Source organism: Pleurodeles waltl, chromosome 1_1, assembly GCF_031143425.1.
Source record: "Pleurodeles waltl isolate 20211129_DDA chromosome 1_1, aPleWal1.hap1.20221129, whole genome shotgun sequence".
NCBI classification, from domain to species: domain Eukaryota; kingdom Metazoa; phylum Chordata; class Amphibia; order Caudata; family Salamandridae; genus Pleurodeles; species Pleurodeles waltl.
In genome coordinates this window covers 948474326-948495026 of record NC_090436.1, presented here as the reverse complement: position 1 = coordinate 948495026, position 20701 = coordinate 948474326, and the positions used below count along the sequence as shown (strand labels likewise).

General features: G+C 44.0%; 1 protein-coding gene across 1 annotated transcript in view; it reads left to right on the top strand.

The window, feature by feature from the left end:
- Nucleotides 1–17796, top strand: part of LOC138304205 (alcohol dehydrogenase 1-like) — a 470989-nt gene extending 453193 nt beyond the window's left edge. The window contains exons 9-10 of the mRNA XM_069244108.1: nucleotides 14905–14957; nucleotides 17780–17796. Coding sequence (XP_069100209.1) covers nucleotides 14905–14957; nucleotides 17780–17796 — 70 coding nt within the window. The remainder of the gene's footprint in view (nucleotides 1–14904; nucleotides 14958–17779) is intronic.
- Nucleotides 17797–20701: the final 2905 nt, after the last annotated feature.

Genomic DNA, 20701 nt, shown 5'->3' with positions numbered 1-20701 from the left:
GGGCCCTACCCATAGTACCCCATGTCCTGGGTTCCTAGGTACCCATTTACTAGGGACATAAGTGATAGTGGTAGTTTAGAGTGTATCCAAATGTGCCAATGCATCACAACAGTTTTAGGGAAAGAGCTCTGGCCCAAGGAAGCTGGTTAGCAGGGGCTCTGGGCACTACAACGTCTAGGCTACATCAAACATCAGACAAAAAGTGGGAGTTAACCATGTTAAAAAAAGGCCTTTTCTCACAACAAGAACTGGGAAAATATTTTGGCAAGGAGAATATACAGTAATGCACTCCTGATATCAACCGTGGTGACTATGGAGGCATGAAAAACGATCTTTTGGTTACACAATTATGAATATCAACTTGAAAGGATGGGAAACTTTTGGTAAGGTGTATGTAGGAAGATGTGATAATTTATTAGGTTGGTGCCACCAAACGGACCTTGGTATTGCTAGCGCAGGTGTTTTAATACACATTATTAATGAGTGTTCATGTATTCTGAATAAAGGATTTGTGTAGAAAATATAAAAATGTAGAAAAATAATGCACACATTTGAAAATGTGATTACAATGAGTAGACGCCCATGTGTATTATTAAGTGTACTTATTAATATTCTAATGGTGTGAAATGTTGATTATATGTTTGACTAATGTAGTAATATGTCATATTAAAGGTTATGCATTATGTCTTAGCTTTGTTAATTGTAGGCCTTAACTTAGTGAAGGTCTTGGCCTACTTGCCAGGCCTAATGTCAAAGCTGTATTTCTTAACATTTAATAAATGGCTGTCCTAGAGAGTTAGACTGTGATTTTCCATTTGCGCTGTTTAAATGTGCTCGTAACTGAAAGTTTCTCATAAGAACCGACTGCTAGAAGATGCTGTTCTTGCTAATGGTACATTTTTTGTGTTATGTGTGTGAGACTAGCTTTCTCAGGAGGAGAACAATGGGTATACTGACTGGAGTAGAAGCTGCAACAATATTGTTACCTGATGAGCCGGATGATGAGGACATTGCAGGACAACTAATCAACAACATGTGAATGGAGTAATAGTAGAATTCATAGATTTGGAGTTTTAGTTTTATTGGACAAAGTGTGAACATGCGAAAAATTGACCAATGGGGATTTGAGAAATAGTTTTGCTGGCTTTGATTTAACAAGACTGCACTGAGAAGAAAGCAGCATTTTTTAGCATTTAGCCTTTAGCATTCTGCATTTTGCATTTTTGCCTTAAGCATATATTTTTTGTGTCAAAGCCACCAGATCCTCGGGGTCTGTGCACGTTCCCAACACTTCCACCACAAGACAGCTCCAATACTCTGATTAGTTTTGTCACAGAGTCTAAGAAAGTCCAAGTGGGGAAAGGGGGATTAGGAAGGGAACAGCTGGGAAGGAGACCTGTAGGAAGCAAAAGGTTAAAACACACAAGCATCAAAATAATCTCTCATGAAATCAGTAATATGCTATGACTCTAAGCATCATCATTCTGAATACGTGAACAACCTTAAAAATAAATCTTATAATGACTAGACTTTTTTGATGACTGAATACCTGTGAAAGAAAACAAGAGGGGTTAAATATAACTTTCAGATTCAAATTTCTTTAGCATGAGTATCAGGAAACCATATGAATAAGTTCTGGACTATCATATAATTCTTATGTTAAGAATACATATCAGGAATACGACATACGATATTTCATCTAGAACTTTGACCTTCTTTGTTCTCTCAGAATGTTGAAACATGAATTGTGCACATTGCAGATTTCCACATAGGTATTAAACACCCCATAGAAGGATTGTGCACCATAAATACCATAACCTAGATTCAAGGAATCAATCATGCGACTTGTCAACTTGAATACTTCCAAGTAAATGCCTCAGGATGGTAGCGCACAATGAATAACATGAAATTAGCACAAGGAAAGAATCGCGCGTCTTGCCGATTCGAAAACCACCATGTAACTGTCAAGGAATGGTAGCGTACAATGAATAACATGAATGAAACACGAGGAAGGAATCGCGCGTCTTGCCGATTCAAGTGCCACCATGTAACTGTCAAGGAATGGTAGCGCACAATGAATATCATGAATTAGAACACAAGGAAAAGAATCACTTGTCTTGCCGATTCGAGTGCCACCATGTAACTGCCAAGGAATGGTAGTGCACAATGAATATCATGATTTAGAACACAAGGGAAAGAATTGCACGTCTTGCCGATTCGAGTGCCACCATGTAACTGGCAAGGAATAGTAGCGCACAATGAATATCATGAATTAGAACACAATGAAAAGAATTGCGCGTCTTGCTGATTCGAATGCCACCATGAAACTGCCAAGGAATGGTAGCGTACAATGAACAACATGAATTAAGCACGAGGAAAGAATTGCGCATCTTGCTGATTCGAAGGCCACCATGTATTTGCCAAGAAATGGTACCGTACAATGAACAACATGAGTTAACCACTAGGAAAGAATCGGGTGTCTTGCCGATTCGAAGGCCACCATGTATCTGCCAAGAAATGGTAGCGTACAATGAACAACATGAGTTAACCACTAGGAAAGAATTGCGCGTCTTGACAATTCGAAGGCCACCATGTATCTGCCAAGAAATGGTAGCATAAATGAACAACATGAGTTAAAACACTAGGAAAGAATCGCAAGTCTTGCCGATTCGAATGCCAGCATGCAAATGTAATGAAAAAGTCCAAACGCACATTCACACACGCAAGAACAAATTATTTAGCAAGAAAAATTAGGCCCAAGAATTCGAGCGTCATTGATACGGAGTCGGGGGCCCAGCCCAACCTCCGTCTTACCGCCCTGATCAAGAATCACCCAGCGAGTGAAAGGGCGAGGCCTGGAAAATCAAAGTAGGCCACCGGAACAGGAGCTCAGGAAGTTGCTGCTGCTCTGAACCGGGACCTCTGAATAGTGAGCACATGGAGCTGGGCTGGCTCCCCTTTATAGAGTCTTGGCCCAGCCCACAACCACACCCAGGCATGCTGCAGGGAAAGCTTCTAGAAGGCCCTGGAAAGGGACCACACCCTGACTCACTCTAAAAGCCTGCAGCAATACATTGAAAATGGACAATATTTATAAGCACCTTAAGAATGATTCTTCAGGATTGAATTCTGCAATGCAAAAGGTTAAACAATAACATATCATCACAATACATAAATTACATTATCTTGAGAGTGTTGATTTTTTGCGTTCTAGTCGCCCATAGAGTGCGCACTGTCCTGGTGTTCACATTTTGCCCATTTTCTTGCTGGCCGAAAGGTCAATATTTTCTTGTGCGTCCTGACAAGAGACGTGCTTAACTTTAATGCTTAAAGACTTTGGGGGTCATTCCGACCTTGGCCTGCGGCCGCCAATGCGGCTGCACTCACGCGGCCCCCATTCCGACATTCCCGCTGGGCCGGCGGGCGCAAACCAAGTTTGCGCCCGCCGGCCCAACTGGAGTGAGGCCGCAACACAGGAGCCGGCTCCTAATGGAGCCGGCGGTGTTGCGGCCGTGCGACGGGTGCAGTTGCACCTGTCGCGCTTTTCACTGTCTGCTATGCAGACAGTGAAAAGCTGGCTGGGGCCCTGTTAGGGGGCCCCTGCACTGCCCATGCCAACGGTATGGGCAGTGCAGGGGCCCCCAGGGGCCCCAGGACACCCCTTACCGCCAGCCTCTTGCTGGCGGTGCAAACCGCCAGAAACAGGCTGGCGGTAAGGGGGTCATAATCCCCAGGGCAGCGCTGCTTTCAGCGCTGCCCTGGCGGATTATCACCGCCGGGGCCTAAACGGTGGGAAACCGCCGGCCCCGGCGGTGCGACTGCGGCGGTACCGCCGCGGTCAGAATAGGGAAGAAAGCACAGCCAGCCTGTTGGCGGTGCTTTAGTCATTTTTGCCCTGGCGGTCTCGGACCGCCAGGGTCAGAATGACCCCCTTTGTGTTTTTTCAACTTTGTTACTGAATCCTGATGCCTTTCTGATCGACTGATGTCCTGAGGACGAAGACTGACTCTGCTTTCCAATCCACACTGAGGATAAGTATTATGAATTAGACTGTTTATTATTATGTCTAGTTGTTTTTCCTTTCAAGGTACCAACTGCACTTTTTTGATCGAACCATAGTTAGATGTTTTTCCAAATTGGTGTTACTAAATTGTTTTTCATGAAGCCCAACATGCTGATGCTAATCTGGTTTTAGCTAAGGATCCTTACTAATAGAAATGTGTTAATAGGGAAAAATGCTTGATGAATTTCTCTGCTGAACTCGAATGTATGTAATCACTCCGATGCAGTTGATTTTGTTATCAATTTGCACCATAACCTTAGAATGTGTCATAGTTCAAGCTTTGATTCGATTATGTTTCTTCTGCTGCTTTGGACAGCCAGTATTGTTTCCTTATGTATTTCATTTGATTTTGAGATTAATCTACATGACCTTAGCATTGTTAATATAGGGAAATAAATATTTTACCTTTTACTAAAAGGTGTGGTTATTCATGGCTGAAAGGTCATGTTGTGTGACAATTACTGACTCTATTGATTATTACTGTTATTGATTGTTGTTGATTAGTGATATTGTGTATTGGTTACTGGAGCTATGGTAAGAACATCTTAATTGTGAGTCGAAAGGTTCATCAACCTATTCACGTCTCTTTGTAAGTTTACCTATTACGGTCAGACGCACTAACAGAGATGGTAGCAGAGGATGGTTAGTCTCCTTAAGAGCTTATCATAGATGTCTGGGATGGAGTAACAGGTGTTAACAGTGTTGGTAAAGAGAGGTAATGGTTTGCCTCCTTAAGAGTCCATGATAGATGTCCAGGGATAGTTACAGAGGTGAAGGTTGATTATTATTGAGATTCGGATTTAATTTTTCAATGATGCTTATTGGAGAGAAAATGTTCCCCTAAGCCCAGAAATGACTTTCCCAGAATCCTGGATCCTGCTAATGGTTGTTAGAGAGTGTGCTTGGCGTTCTAGTGACAGTGTGAATGATGTAGGTTGCGCTCCAACGGTTTATGCAAATCGCAAGTGAATTGTGGGGTTTGTGAGGGTTTAGGGAGTTTGCGTACTCCAAATGAAGTTGTAGAAAGAGTGTGCGTACTCCGCAGTGTTAGAGTAGGGAAGTCGTCAAACTTCATATGTGTGTGGCGGTTTGTGCTCAAAATTTGTCCACGTGGTTGTTGATGTATGGACCGTGCATGGTCTAAGACTCCGGAGTAGATTGAAAAGTGTATGAGACACTTGCTTTTATGTTGTAATCTGTCTAGTTTAGTAGGTTGATCGGGCGTGGTCAACAAGTCAGAGTGTGAGTCAAAGTGAGTGAAAGAAAATTTTGGCTGAGATTTGGCTAGTCCTATTTGCACCAGGACAGACCCACTAATCAGTTGAGAGTAAAATTTGTGGGTTGAATTTTGCTTGTGAATCTGGAAGACCGACAAAGAATGAGTAGCTGTTAGAGAGAGAGCCGTCAGTGAAAAATCCATAAGGTTTCTGAAGCGATTGTGTTACCTTTCCTGTAGTAAACCGGCAGATTTGGGTTTTGGGTTTTGATTTGTGCTCGCAATGTTTTGCATTAGTTTGTGTGAATCGAAGTTTGGGAGAACAAGCCGCAATCTTTGTCAGCCGCAGTACGTGTGAGTGTGACGTCATTGGAGCTGTGCTGGGATAGGTCAGTTAGTGAGAAGGGTCGCACATGGATTGGCAGCCGTCCGTGGGAGGCAATTGGTTGAGAAAGTAGGTGAAAGGAATCTTGGGATTAAAAGTCACTTCCTGATTTGATTTTGAATAACAAAAAGGTTGAAAACATGACATTTTTCTAAGCTTTAAAGAATGCTTTAAGGGGAGATATGTACATTACAACAAGTATAGGCGAGGCAACACTGCCAGAAAATACAGCTTATATTGTAATGAAAGTGAAGGGTGTTGCGCCATGTCTTTGGCTAAAGCAATGGTGTAAATTGACAGGGAAGGATGGGAACTTAGCATTTCCTACAAATAGGACGTTCAATTAGAGGGTTTTAGAGCATTTAAGGATGGTGCTATATGAATCGAAGCCACTTCCGAAACTAGATTAGTTTGAGGCATTAGCGATTTGGGAGCTAGTAGCCAGACAGCAACAGAAACTTGAGAGGAGGATGAGAAAGGCAGAAACGACTTTAGCAGAGGCTAGGTGGGACAGTGATCAGAAAGTTTGGAGGATGGAGGCTCTGCATGGAATTAAGTTGTTTCCGGCAATTACGCAAGACAATGAGAAGGAAGGAACGAAAGCTACTAGAAAGACTAACGGAAGTCCGTCCGAGAGTAGGGAGGCTAGAAAGTTTTTAATGGTGAAAGAGGAATCAGATGATGATGAGTTTATTACACAGCTATTGAGAAATCACCTACCATCATATACAGCACATGAGAGTGGTCCATGTACAAGTGCTGATCCAACAGCTCCTACAGTTATTGGGACAATGAGTCTGATGAAGGTCAATGCTAGTCTGACATAGAATGCGATGCAGAGTGGTCTTCATGTGCCTACTACTCCTGTAATGCAAAATCAGATGCATCCGCCACAGGTTCAGAGAATTTATCTTGATATGCCCATTATGGAGACAACTTCGAACTTAATGATGCCTATGGAACAGATTTACCCGAGGCCAATATTGGTTCAGACTGAACCAACTCCACTTTTACTGCCTACGTACAGCCGCAGGTAATGCCAAGATTCACTCTAGTAACAGGGACACAGTCAGATATGACTCCGATGATGAATCAGAATATGGGAGTTACTCTCCTCCAGAGGGTAAGCACCAGAACAGCCCCAGATGCTATTTCGCTACCTATTACTGTTGGTCCAGCCGCACCCTTATTTGCACAGAAGAAAATGACTGTAGGTAAACAGGGAGCAATATCCCAGAGTATAAGGAGGGGTGGTTAAAATGAAGATTCTTGAATAGTCTTTCCTGGGGCACAGACTTTTGACGGATCATTGTTATACCTTAGTCTATTTGTAGCATTTCCAGATACTATGGCAGGGTCAAATGTTAGCCAGAGTTTGACATTGTTGACACCACAGGCCCAAATGCAGTTGCACAGCAGGTGCCACCATTCCAACCAAGTAACATTTTGCTACAAGGTTTGACAGCTCAGCAGTTGACTGAATGGTTAGACAAGACGAATGCCCCACAGAGTGCTCCTAAGGGAGAGAGTAGTGTTTGAATTATGCTAGGCTAAGCATCGAAGCGGGTGAACTTATTGAGGGAACTATGGATGTGAAGAGGTTAAAATCCTACACAGAGGCAGAGTTGAGATATTTGTGCCTGAAGATTATGAGGGAAGTGAGGAATGTGCATCAGAAACTAGCAGACCTGGCAGAGAAGGACAGCATAGAAATAGAGAAAACGAAGCATTTGAAAAGGAGTTACAGATTACATTTTGAGGCTAAAGATTTTGAAAATATGAGATCTGCTGGAATGAAGGCACACCTTAAGGAATTGCTTCAAAGTGCCCAGACCTGGGGAGCATTAGATAAATGGGAAGGTAGATGGGTAAAGAAAAGAGACAAAAGAAAACGTTATTCTGTGGAGCTGACTGCAAATTTGCAGCAGGATAATGATCCAGTGACAATTTTACCAATGAGAGAGATTCCAGATGGGAATATTGTTCATGTCCCTTGGAGCAGAAGTGAAATTCTATTGTTTACAAATGATTATCCAAACTTGAGAGAGAAGCCAGTAGAGTGGTATCAGCAGACAGACAGGTTTTTGAAACTTGCGAAGTGTCTGTGGGAGGAATGAACACATTACTAAGTATAGGGGTTCCAGCTGATCTGTGGATCGAGTATAAGAGGAGTGTAGATTGGCCAACACGCGAACCAGAGAGAGACAAGAATACAGGTGCACCATCTCCTGAGGTAATGAAATATTACTACAAGGTGATTGAGTTTTTGAAAATGAGAATTTCACCCAAGAATATTGATTGGCAGAGGATTGACAGGACAGCTCAGGAAGCAAAAGAGTCGATACATGCGTATTACGAGAGATCTTTGCAGGCATTTAAGCATCACAGTGGTACAGAGACAATTGAGGCAAGAGACATGATTCATTTTGTGTTCAGATTTGTGGAAGGGTTGAGACCTGAAATTGGCCAGATGATTAAGAATCATTTGATTTGCTGGCAAACAAAGCCGATTGATGAGGTGTTGTAGTATGCAAAATACTGTAGTGATGAGATTGAGTTGAAGCAGAAAAAGATGAAAGAGAAGGCAAGGGTTATGCAGATTAAGGCAGCTCAGACGGGAATGCAAGGGAAGTTTCCACAGCAGTTACCACAGCAGCAGTAGGGAAAAAATGATGTTTCAGCCGCAGATGCAAGGTAGAGGTCCTGGAGGTAACGTAAATCGTGGACAAGACTTAGGTACTGTAGGGGTTCAGAATGATGTGCAGGGAATTAATAAATTATTACCATGTCACGTTTGGGGAGCCGTTGGACATTGGAAACGGGAGTGTCCAATGATGGTGCAGGAAGGTGTCGTTCAGCAGAGTAATGAAATCAATTCATTCCAGAACGTGAGAGGGCCAAGATTGAGAGTCCTAATCCAAATTATCAGAATAATGTGACTCTAGTGCAAAATTTTCAACCCATGCAGCAGGTGCAAATGCCACGTGTACAAATGACACAGTTGCTGCCAATGTAACAGCAGGTTCCTATGGTACCTAGACAGCAAATTCAAATACCTCAAGCCCCAACGGAACAGCAACAGATGATGCTTTCTCAACAGGTCACAGGTCAGAGGCTTAACCAAACTAACAACACAGTGCACCAATTTCCGTTACACAGTGAGAGTAAAATAAATTATGAATGGATGAGCGACAGTTCGTATGAGGAGCCATGTGTGCTTGCAACTTCCTTAGAAGTAGATCAAAGAGGTCCCCATGTGAAGGAAAAGGATATGGGTCACAAAGTTTCATTCTTGGTTGACACGGGAGCTACATGTTCTACAGTGAGAAGTGCAGAAGTTCAAAATTTTCCCCTTTCAGGTAGAACAGTTCAGATTGTAGGAGTAGCGAATCAGTATCTGACCAACCCCATTACAGAACCGGTTCAGGTTAAAATTGGCAACTTTGAGGTATTGCACAAATTTGTAGTCTGCGATTCAAGTCCAGTATCTCTACTGGGAAGAGACTTGCTGTGTAAAACGAAATGTGCGATTACTTGTTCAAATGATGGAACTGAGATTCAGATGAATAGTGACGATGAAGATGACCAAGGCCCAGAGATAGAGGGGGAAACTATAAATGAAGAATACCCTCTGATTGCATTTTTTCCTGATGTTCACTGTGAAAAAGCTTCATCCTGATATGCAGGAAATGGTTGAGGACAAAGTGTGGGGTTTGACAGGAAAAGGAGTTGAGCCAGTTAAAGTTACTGTAAAGCCGAATGCAGTTTTTCCTCAACTTCCGCAGTACCACATGCCGCAACATGTCCATATGAAGGTTGCAGATAATTGCAGACTTTGTAAAGCAAGGGGTTTTGAAGAAAGTATTGAGCAGTCCATGTAATTCACCAATAATGGGTTTGCACAAGCCCTGTGGAAAAGTTCGTATTGTCCAGGATTTGAGAAAAATAAATGAGATTGTGGTCAAATGTTATCCCATGGTGCCAAATCCAGGGAGATAAAGTTTCAGATTCCATGTGATGCTGAGTGGCTCACTGTAATTCATTTATCACAAGCCTTCTTTTCTGTGCCTCTTCATGAGGAGAGTCAATTTCTCTTTTGTTTCAAGTTACTGGATCGAGTTTACTGCTGGTGCAGAATTCCTCAAGGGTTTTCAGAGTCACCTTCCATATTTAATCAGATCTTGAAGAAGAATTTGGAGTCTTTGGAATTGCCTTTCCAAGCGACCTTGGTGCAGTACATTGATGACTTGCTGATTGCATCCAAAACAAGGGACGAGTGCAAGTATGATACAATTGCCTTATTGAACCATTTGGGAAAGAATGGTCATAAAGTGTCTCCACTTAAATTGCAGAACTGTCAGAAAGTAGTAACATACTTGGGTCACCAGATTGAGAAAGGATCAAGAAAGATATCCAGAGAAAGGAATACAGCCATATTGCAGATAAATCCCCTGACAACACAGAGAGATGTCAGGATGTTTTTAGGGAAGTTAGGCAACTGTCGGCAAAGGATTCAAAATGTTTCCGTCATTTCGAGACCATTCCAGAAGCTGACTCATAAGGAAGTCTCTGATCCTATAGTGTTAGACCAGGCTGGAATGAAACTGTTCACTGAATTGAGAGAGAGTCTGTGCAAGGCTCCAGCTTTGGGTATGCCTGACTACACGAAACCTTTCACATTGTTGGCATATTTTTTTGTCTGTCTTGACACAGGTCCATGGAGGTATAAATTTCCCAGTAGCATATTTTTCAGCTACTTTGGACCCAGTTGCAGCAGTCTTACCAGGTTGTGGGCATGCAGTTGCAGCAATTGGTCAAAGCCTTACACAGTATGAAGGCATTGTGATGGAACATCCCCTGACTGTAATGGTCCCTCACTCTATTGAGAGTCTACTTACAAGGACGAAAACCCAATATTTGACTGTTGCGAGGTTGACCGGATATGAAACGAGTATTCTAGGGTAACCAAATGTGTCATTGAAAAGATGTACAGTGCTGAACCCGGCAATCTTACTCCCAAATGAAAATGTTGAAATTGAGCAAGTGGAAGATGATGAGCATGATTGTCTTGAAGTAACTGACCTGTGCACAAAGCCAAGACCTGACATTAGAGACACCCGATTGGAAGAAGATGACCAAATTATCTTTGTTGATTCTTCTTACCTGAGAGACAATTTAGGGACACTGAGCAGGGGGAAGCCACCACACTGCCACCGATCCATGACCCAGGGCACAATCTGAGAGCTGGAGACTGTGGTCCGGAAACACGTGAGGAAAGCGTGTTTGGAATCTCAATGTAACGGTCCTTTCCAAGAAGTTCTGACAACTACCAGAGCTGTGAAGTGCGCTGGAATTCCGAACTGGATTCATGAGAGTCACACCAAGAAAGTGCCATGTCCACTGGATCATGAGGAAGAAGAGTTGTTGAGAGTACCAACAACAACAAAACGAGTCTAAGGGACGGAAAGAGAACAAAGGGGAACTGAGACCGGGACCGGATCTGAGCCCGTTGAGGACGGTTCAGTCACTGCTGTGAGAGACGGGACCGGATCTGAGCCCGTTGAGGACGGTTCAGTCACTGCTGTGAGAGACGAAGGAGAAGAACTCCAGGAGGATGATGGAGAGCCTATCTTAATTGATGTGGCAGGAGAGCCTAGTCAGAGGAGGGATTTCCCAGAAGCAGATGATCTTGAGGGAGAAACAGAGCAATTGTCAGACCCAGGAGAGAAAGGAGTTGAGGTGGATCAAAGCCATTGCGATCTGACTCCTCTGAACCTATTGGAGGCCCATCAAGAGAAAACACTGCAGAACAAGGAGAATTTTCAAGTTCGACTCTAAAGAGAACACTGACAAAAGGTCCACTGAAAGGAGATAAGTGGCCAGAGTCGCAAATAGAAAGAGAAAAGGAACTGGTTGTTGAGACAACAATCGAGGAAGAACAAGATACAACAAGGAGAGAAGATCAAAGTGAAGGAGAATTGAGTGGTGACCCAAAGTTGAAAAGAAAGAGAATAGCAAGTCGAAGATGCACAGGTCTTGAATGGGCGTAGGCAACTACAAGGGAATGGCAGCAAGAGTTTTTGTCTTTTTTGTTTTGATAGAGACATTCTGAGACAGTATTTTGGCACTTGAAGGAAGCTGATGAACTGAACTGTTGAAACAATCTGAATTTTTATTTTTTTTAAACAAGACTGTTGAAAGTAAGCGGAAGAGACATTGATAACCTGATTTGACTTTTGAAACCTGATTTTGACAAGCTGCTTACCGATTTTGACAACGGATCCTGGCAATGAGACTAAAAGCTGTAAATAACTGCTGAAAGAAGAGTTGTTTGTTTTTTATTTTTGCTGCAGTTTTTAAACATTTTCTTATGCTTTTTGATTCTTTACAGATCCTGAGCAACATTAGCCAGCAGTGAAGGAATACTAGCGGTTGTAAATATATGAGAATTGGTTTGGCGATTGTGTATGTGATATTGTTTGTGGTGTTGATTGTGGGTATGTCTGTTCTATATAAGAGTGAAGCCAACCATCCTTCTGCTTTTGAGACAACTACTGCACTAACAGCAATAGAGAGGTTTAGGTTAGATGAGAAGTATTTGCATCGGGATACTAATGCGCAAGGAGAACTTTCTTCTAATGTCTTTTGGTCAATTTTCCGCATGTTCACACTTTGTTCAATAAAACTTAAACTCCAAATCTATGAATTCTACCATTACTCCATTCACATGTCGTTGATTGGTTGTCCTGCAAGGTCCTCATCATCCGCCTAGTCAGGTAACCATGTTGTTGCAGCTTCTACTCCAGTCAGTATCTCCATTGTTCTCCTCCTGAGAAAGTCAGTCTCACATGCATTACACACAAAATGTTACATTAGCAAGAACAGCATTTTCTAGTAGTCGGTTCTCATGAGAACTTTCAGTTATAAGTACCTTTAAACAGTTACAAATGGCAAATCACTGTTTAACTCTCTAGGACAGCCATGTATTAAACATTAAGAAATTTAGGGGCACATTTATACTTTGTTTGAGCCGGATTTGCATCATTCTTTTTACGCAAATCTGGTGCAAACTTAACTCCTTATTTATATTTTGACACTAGACCTGTCTAACGTCAAAATATTAGAGTTAACGTCATTTTTTGCTGGTGGAAAACTACCTTGCATCAATGAGATGCAAGGTAGGCGTTTCAGGGCAAAAAACGACTCTAAGGCTTTTGCGCCTTCATTATCCTCCTGTGCAAAAATTAATCACATACGTGAGGAGGAGGGCCTTAAATAATGGTGCTAAACCTGTTTCGGAGCAGGCATTAGAGGACCTGCAGGCCATTTTCCATGGTAAGGGGCCAGGGAAACAGCCCACAGGTGCCCTTCCCTGCATGCAGGGACACTCCCTCCCACACCTGGAGGACATCTAAGGATGGGGGGACCCATCCCAGGTAGGTCCAGGTAGGTTTTTGGTTTTCTTTAAGGGGGGCCTAACTTGGGCCCCCCTACATGGCACTGTGCCCAATGGCCATGTCCAGGGTACATAAGTCCCCTGGGCATGGCCATTGGTCAGGGGGGCATGACTCCTGTCTTTACTAAGACAGGAGTCATGTCCATGGGGATTGTGCATCACAAAATGACACTAGTCAGGTTAGAGTCATTTTTATGACTCTAACCTGACTAGTGCCATTTTTTGACGCACAACCTCCTGTTACCCCTATGCCTCCCCACCCGGTTAAAGAAGTTTATTTTGATGCTATTCGGGCCCTACCGCCAGCTAGAGTCATTCCTTAAATAGGACACCCAGCTGGCGTCCAGGAATGGCGGTAGCCGGTGCTATACTTTTTGACGCAAACCTGTGCTAACGCAGGTTTACATCAAAAAGTATAAATCAGGGCCACAGTTTCTGACATGAGACCTGGCAAGTATACCAAGACCTTCACTAATTTAAGGCCTACAATTAATGAAGCTAAAACATAATGCATAACCTAGTCAAACATATATTCAACATTTCACAATATTAGACTATTAATAAGTACACTTCGTGAACATTGACGGGCACTTATCGTAATCACATTTTCAAATGCGTGCATTATTTTTCTATGTTACTATTATCTACACAAACCCTTTTATTCAGAATACATGTACACTCATTAATAATATTTATTATAACACCTGCGCTAGCAATCTGTCCTCTGATGACTAAAGCCCACATTTATACTCTGTTTGTGCCAGATTTGCATTATTTTTTTAAAGCAAATCTGGGTCAAACTTAACGCTTTATTTATATTTTGACACTAGAGCCGTCTAACATAAAAAATATGGAGTTTGGTCATTTTAAGGATGCATCAAACCACCTCACTTCAATGACATGCAAGGTAGGCGTTCCCTTCCAAAAAATGATTCAAACACCATAGCGCCATATTTATCCAACAGGGCAAAAATGACGCACGGGTAAAAGGCGGACCCGAAAAATGACGCTAAGCCTGATTTGCGTCAAATTTTAACGCCTGGGTCAGGGTAGGCATTAAAATAAGGGAAACTCACAACTACTTAAGGAAAACACACAAAAGCAACATCATTGCTCAATAAGGACAACATGGAGGTGCTACTGATGCAGCATGCTAGACGATGCAGAGCACAGGACCAACAGCAGCAGCCACCACCACCCCAATGTGGCCCCCAAAGGCAACACAGAAGGCAGGAGAGGGTCTTCAGGACCAGGAAAACTATCCAGGGCCTCAGGGAACAGGACATCATCCGGAGGTATAGGCCATACAGCAGCTGCCGTGCCAAATTGAGCCACATATAACAGCCAGCCTGGAGACACCACACAATATACTACCGGTGGCCAAGCTGCTAGCTGTCCTGCACATGTTGGCAAGTGGCTCCTTCCAAACAACGGATGCCCTGTTCCCTGGAGTATCACAGCCCTCTTTCTCCACCTTCCTTCCCAAGGTCCTAGATGCCATCATCTCTCTCACACCCCACCACATCAGCTTCCCCAACACCCAGCAGAAGCAGCAGGAGATCAAACAGGGTGTTTACCAAATACATGGTTTCCTGCATGTGCTTGGTCCAATTGACTGCACCCATGTCCAGATTGTACCACCTGCAGCAACAGCATTTATACCGGAACCAAAAGCACACCCACTCCATAAATGTGCAGGCTATAGTTGACCACCAGGGATTGTTTACCAACATCTTGGCCAAGTATCCTGGGAGTGTACATGATTCCTTCATTTTTCGCCACAGTACAATCAATCAGCACTTCCAGGACGGGCAATATGGCAATGGCCTTGTTGCCGGTAAGTCCATAAACCTAGCAATATACACACAGTGCAGCAACTCTGTAGGACACAATATATACACCACCACATTAGCACATGGGTAGGAAGACACTGAGGTGTGACACAGGTAGTTATGTTGTGCACCCTGACACAGTGGGATACACACCAATGGACAAATGACGGCTGCCAATAACATTAGCTGCCACTCTAGCGCTACAAGGGACCAATGTCAAAGCACACAGTGGCAATGACATGGCCTGCACTGGAATTACAACTTGGAAGATGAATCATTTACTATTACATTAGGCCACATAGTCAATCCCACAATCTCCCAATCAATAAGTACTGTGGAAGGGGTGTGCAATGTGTGTTGTTGCAGGTCAAACACCATGAGACACATAGCATGATGACGCAGACTCACATGTAGGTGACACGGAAATACTAAGGCAATCCCAACATCATACATCACTCCTGGGGTGCCGTTGCCAGGTAGCAATAAGGAACTAAACTGTGCTATGAACACATATTGATGTGCCACGAATGCAAACTGCACACTGCTGCACACTGAAAGAGCCAATTGTCCATCAAAGTAACAGATGTACAGGGAGATGGCCCTTCCTGCACAGATACACCCCCTCCACAAACCAGTTAGCCAGGTTACCTGGAGCAAGTTTGGTAGTGTAGGTGCACAGTTGCACATGAGCCACTGGCAGAGGGAACTACAAAGGTTTGCATAGATCCAAGTCACACATGGGACAATTGTGCATTGTCAATACTGAACACCTCTGTGCTGACAACTTAGGGAGATGTGTTTCGCATTGTCACCAAGCCTAATCAAAGGGCCTCACTGTTGCATTTCATCTTCAATGACATATGTCTAATTGGATGGGATGTCCAGACCATGTAGTGCAACTATGTTACCACCACATCAGAATCTATTTTGTGTGTGGAAGTATCATGTCCCCTCCAGTGAAAGCACACTAAAACATGTTGTTCACTACACAACGCATGGTACATACATACTGACCAGCAGTCTGGAAACAAATTCATAGATACCAGGTCAATGATCCAAACACAAATTGTCAAGTCAAACAACCCACTGCAGAAAAAACCTCACAGAAGTCCAGGTTCTCATACAATGCCACAAACACGTATGAGTCACAGACAACACAAGATATCAACTGCCATGCTACATTACATTTCTGTTGCAAGCACTAACAGAATACTTATTCCTATTTTATTTTTCAGCTGATCAGGGTTATGGGATCCAGCCATGGATCATGACCCCATTCCCCAACCCAAGTACAGCAGCAGAGTGTGCCTATAATGAGGCACATCGGAGGACATGCACCATTGTGGAAAGGACCTTGATATCCTGAAGTCCAGATTCAGGTGCCTGGACATCACAGGAGGCAGCCTCCTATATGCCCCAGAAATGGTCCTCAATATCATATTGACTAGTGCCACCCTGCACAACATTTGTGTGAGGAGGAACATCCCCCTACATGAACCCAAGCACGAACTGCCTGAGAAGTAGGAGGAGGAGGATGGTGCCAGGGAAACTTAGGGGGAACATCCAGACACTGCTGCAGGAATGTGCAGCAGACAGCAGATTGTTAAAAACAAGGAGAATTTTCAAGTTCGACTCTAAAGAGAACACTGACAAAAGGTCCACTGAAAGGAGATAAGTGGCCAGAGTCGCAAATAGAAAGAGAAAAGGAACTGGTTGTTGAGACAACAATCGAGGAAGAACTAGATACAACAAGGAGAGAAGATCAAAGTGAAGGAGAATTGAGTGGTGATCCAAAGTTGAAAAGAAAGAGAATAGCAAGTCGAAGATGCACAGGTCTTGAATGGGCGTAGGCAACTACAAGGGAATGGCAGCAAGAGTTTTTGGGGGTGATTATGACCTTGGCGGACGGCGGAGGCCGTCCGCCAAGGTACCGCCGCCAAATGACCGCACCGCGGTCCAAAGACCGCGGCGGCCATTCAGACATTTCCTCTGGGCCGGCGGGCGCTCTCCAAAAGAGCGCCCGCCGGCCCAGAGGAAATGCCCCTGCAACGAGGACGCCGGCTCAGAATTGAGCCGGCGTAGTTGCAGGGGTGCGACGGGTGCAGTTTGCACCCGTCGCGTATTTCAGTGTCTGCATTGCAGACACTGAAATACACAGTGGGGCCCTCTTACGGGGGCCCCTGCAGTGCCCATGCCATTGGCATGGGCACTGCAGGGGCCCCCAGGGGCCCCGCTGCACCCCCTACCGCCATCCTGTTCCTGGCGGGAGACCCGCCAGGAACAGGATGGCGGTAGGGGGTGTCAGAATCCCCATGGCGGCGGAGCGCGCTCCGCCGCCATGGAGGATTCCCCCGAGCAGCGGGAAGTCGGCGGGAGACCGCCGACTTTCCGCTTCTGACCGCGGCTGAACCGCCGCGGTCAGAATGCTCGTGGGAGCACCGCCAGCCTGTTGGCGGTGCTCCCGTGGTCGGTGGCCCTGGCGGCCACCGGCCGCCAGGGTCAGAATGACCCCCTTTGTCTTTTTTGTTTTGATAGAGACATTCTGGGACAGTATTTCGGCACTTGAAGGAAGCTGATGAACTGAACTGTTGAAACAATCTGAATTTTTTTCTTTTTTTTAAACAAGACTGTTGAAAGTAAGCGGAAGAGACATTGATAACCTGATTTGACTTTTGAAACCTGATTTTGACAAGCTGCTTACCGATTTTGACAAGGGATCCTCGCAGTGAGACTAAAAGCTGTAAATAACTGCTGAAAGAAGAGTTGTTTGTTTTTGATTTTTGCTGCAGTTTTTAAACATTTTCTTATGCTTTCTGATTCTTTACAGATCCTGAGCAACATTAGCCAGCAGTGTAGGAATACTAGCGGCTGTAAATATATGAGAATTGGTTTGGCGATTGTGTATGTGATATTGTTTGTGGTGTTGATTGTGGGTATGTCTGTTCTATATAAGAGTGAAGCCAACCATACTTCTGCTTTTGAGACAACTACTGCACTAACAGCAATAGAGAGGTTTAGGTTAGATGAGAAGTATTTGCATCGGGATACTAATGCGCAAGGAGAACTTTCTTCTAATGTCTTTTGGTCAATTTTCCGCATGTTCACACTTTGTTCAATAAAACTTAAACTCCAAATCTATGAATTCTACCATTACTCCATTCACATGTCGTTGATTGGTTGTCCTGCAAGGTCCTCATCATCCGCCTAGTCAGGTAACCATGTTGTTGCAGCTTCTACTCCAGTCAGTATCTCCATTGTTCTCCTCCTGAGAAAGTCAGTCTCACATGCATTACACACAAAATGTTACGTTAGCAAGAACAGCATTTTCTAGTAGTCGGTTCTCATGAGAACTTTCAGTTATAAGTACCTTTAAACAGTTACAAATGGCAAATCACTGTTTAACTCTCTAGGACAGCCATGTATTAAACATTAAGACATTTAGGGACACATTTATACTTTGTTTGAGCCGGATTTGCATCATTCTTTTTACGCAAATCTGGTGCAAACTTAACTCCTTATTTATATTTTGACACTAGACCTGTCTAACGTCAAAATATTAGAGTTAACGTCATTTTTTGCTGGTGGAAAACTACCTTGCATCAATGAGATGCAAGGTAGGCATTTCAGGGCAAAAAATTACTCTAAGGCTTTTGCGCCTTCATTATCCTCCTGTGCAAAAATTAATCACACATGTGAGGAGGAGGGCCTTAAATAATGGTGCTAAACCTGTTTCGGAGCAGGCATTAGAGGACCTGCAGGCCATTTTCCATGGTCAGGGGCCATGGAAACAGCCCACAGGAGCCCTTCCCTGCATGCAGGGACACTCCCTCCCACACCTGGAGGACATCTAAGGATGGGGGGACCCATCCTAGGTAAGTCCAGGTAGGTTTTTGTTTTTCTTTTAGGGGGGCCTAACTTGGGCCCCCCTACATGGCACTGTGCCCAATGGCCATGTCCAGGGTACATAAGTCCCCTGGGCATGGCCATTGGGCAGGGGGGCATGACTCCTGTCTTTACTAAGACAAGAGTCATGTCCATGGGGATTGTGCATCACAAAATGACACTAGTCAGGTTAGAGTAATTTTTCTGACTCTAACCTGACTAGTGCCATTTTTTGACGCACAGCCTCCTGTTTCCCCTATGCCTCCCCACCCGGTTAAAGAAGTTTATTTTGATGCTATTCGGGCCCTACCGCCAGCTAGAGTCATTCCTTAAATATGACGCCCGGCTGGCGTTCAGGAATGGCGGTAGCCGGTGCTATACTTTTTGACGCAAACCTGCGCTAACGCAGGTTTACATCAAAAAGTATAAATCAGGGCCACAGTTTCTGACATGAGACCTGGCAAGTATACCAAGACCTTCACTAATTTAAGGCCTACAATTAATGAAGCTAAAACATAATGCATAACCTAGTCAAACATATATTCAACATTTCACAATATTAGACTATTAATAAGTACACTTCGTGAACATTGACGGGCACTTATCGTAATCACATTTTCAAATGCGTGCATTATTTTTCTACGTTACTATCATCTACACAAACCCTTTTATTCAGAATACATGTACACTCATTAATAATATTTATTATAACACCTGCGCTAGCAATCCCTCCTCTGATGACTAAAGCCCACATTTATACTCTGTTTGTGCCGGATTTGCATAATTTTTTTAACGCAAATCTGGGTCAAACTTAACGCTTTATTAATATTTTGACACTAGAGCCATCTAGCATAAAAAATATGGAGTTTGGTCATTTTAAGGATGCGTCAAACAACCTCACTTCAATGACGTGCAAGGTAGGCGTTCCCTTCCAAAAAATGATTCAAACACCATAGCGCCATATTTATCCAACAGGGCAAAAATTACGCAAGGGTAAAAGGCGGACCCGAAAAATGACGCTAAGCCTGATTTGCGTCAAATTTTAACGCCTGGGTCAGGGTAGGCATTAAAATAAGGGAAAATCACCACTACTTAAGGAAAACACACAAAAGCAATATCATTGCTCAATAAGGACAACATGGAGGTGCTACTGATGCAGCATGCTAGACGATGCAGAGCACAGGACCAACAGCAGCAGCCACCACCACCCCAACGTGGCCCCCAAAGGCAACGCAGAAGGCAGGAGAGGGTCTTCAGGACCAGGAAAACTATCCAGAGCCTCAGGGAACAGGACATCATCCAGAGGTATAGGCCATACAGCAGCTGCCGTGCCAAATTGAGCCACATATAACAGCCAGCCTGCAGACACCACACAATATACTACCGGTGGCCAAGCTGCTAGCTGTCCTGCACATGTTGGCAAGTGGCTCCTTCCAAACAACGGTTGCCCTTTTCCCTGGAGTATCACAGCCCTCTTTCTCCACCTTCCTTCCCAAGGTCCTAGATGCCATCATCTCTCTCACACCCCACCACATCAGCTTCCCCAACACCCAGCAGAAGCAGCAGGAGATCAAACAGGGTGTTTACCAAATACATGGTTTCCTGCATGTGCTTGGTCCAATTGACTGCACCCATGTCCGGATTGTACCACCTGTAGCAACAGCATTTATACCGGACCCAAAAGCACACCCACTCCATAAATGTGCAGGCTATAGTTGACCACCAGGGATTGTTTACCAACATCTTGGCCAAGTATCCTGGGAGTGTACATGATTCCTTCATTTTTCGCCACAGTACCATCAATCAGCACTTCCAGGACGGGCAATATGGCAATGGCCTTGTTGCCGGTAAGTCCATAAACCTAGCA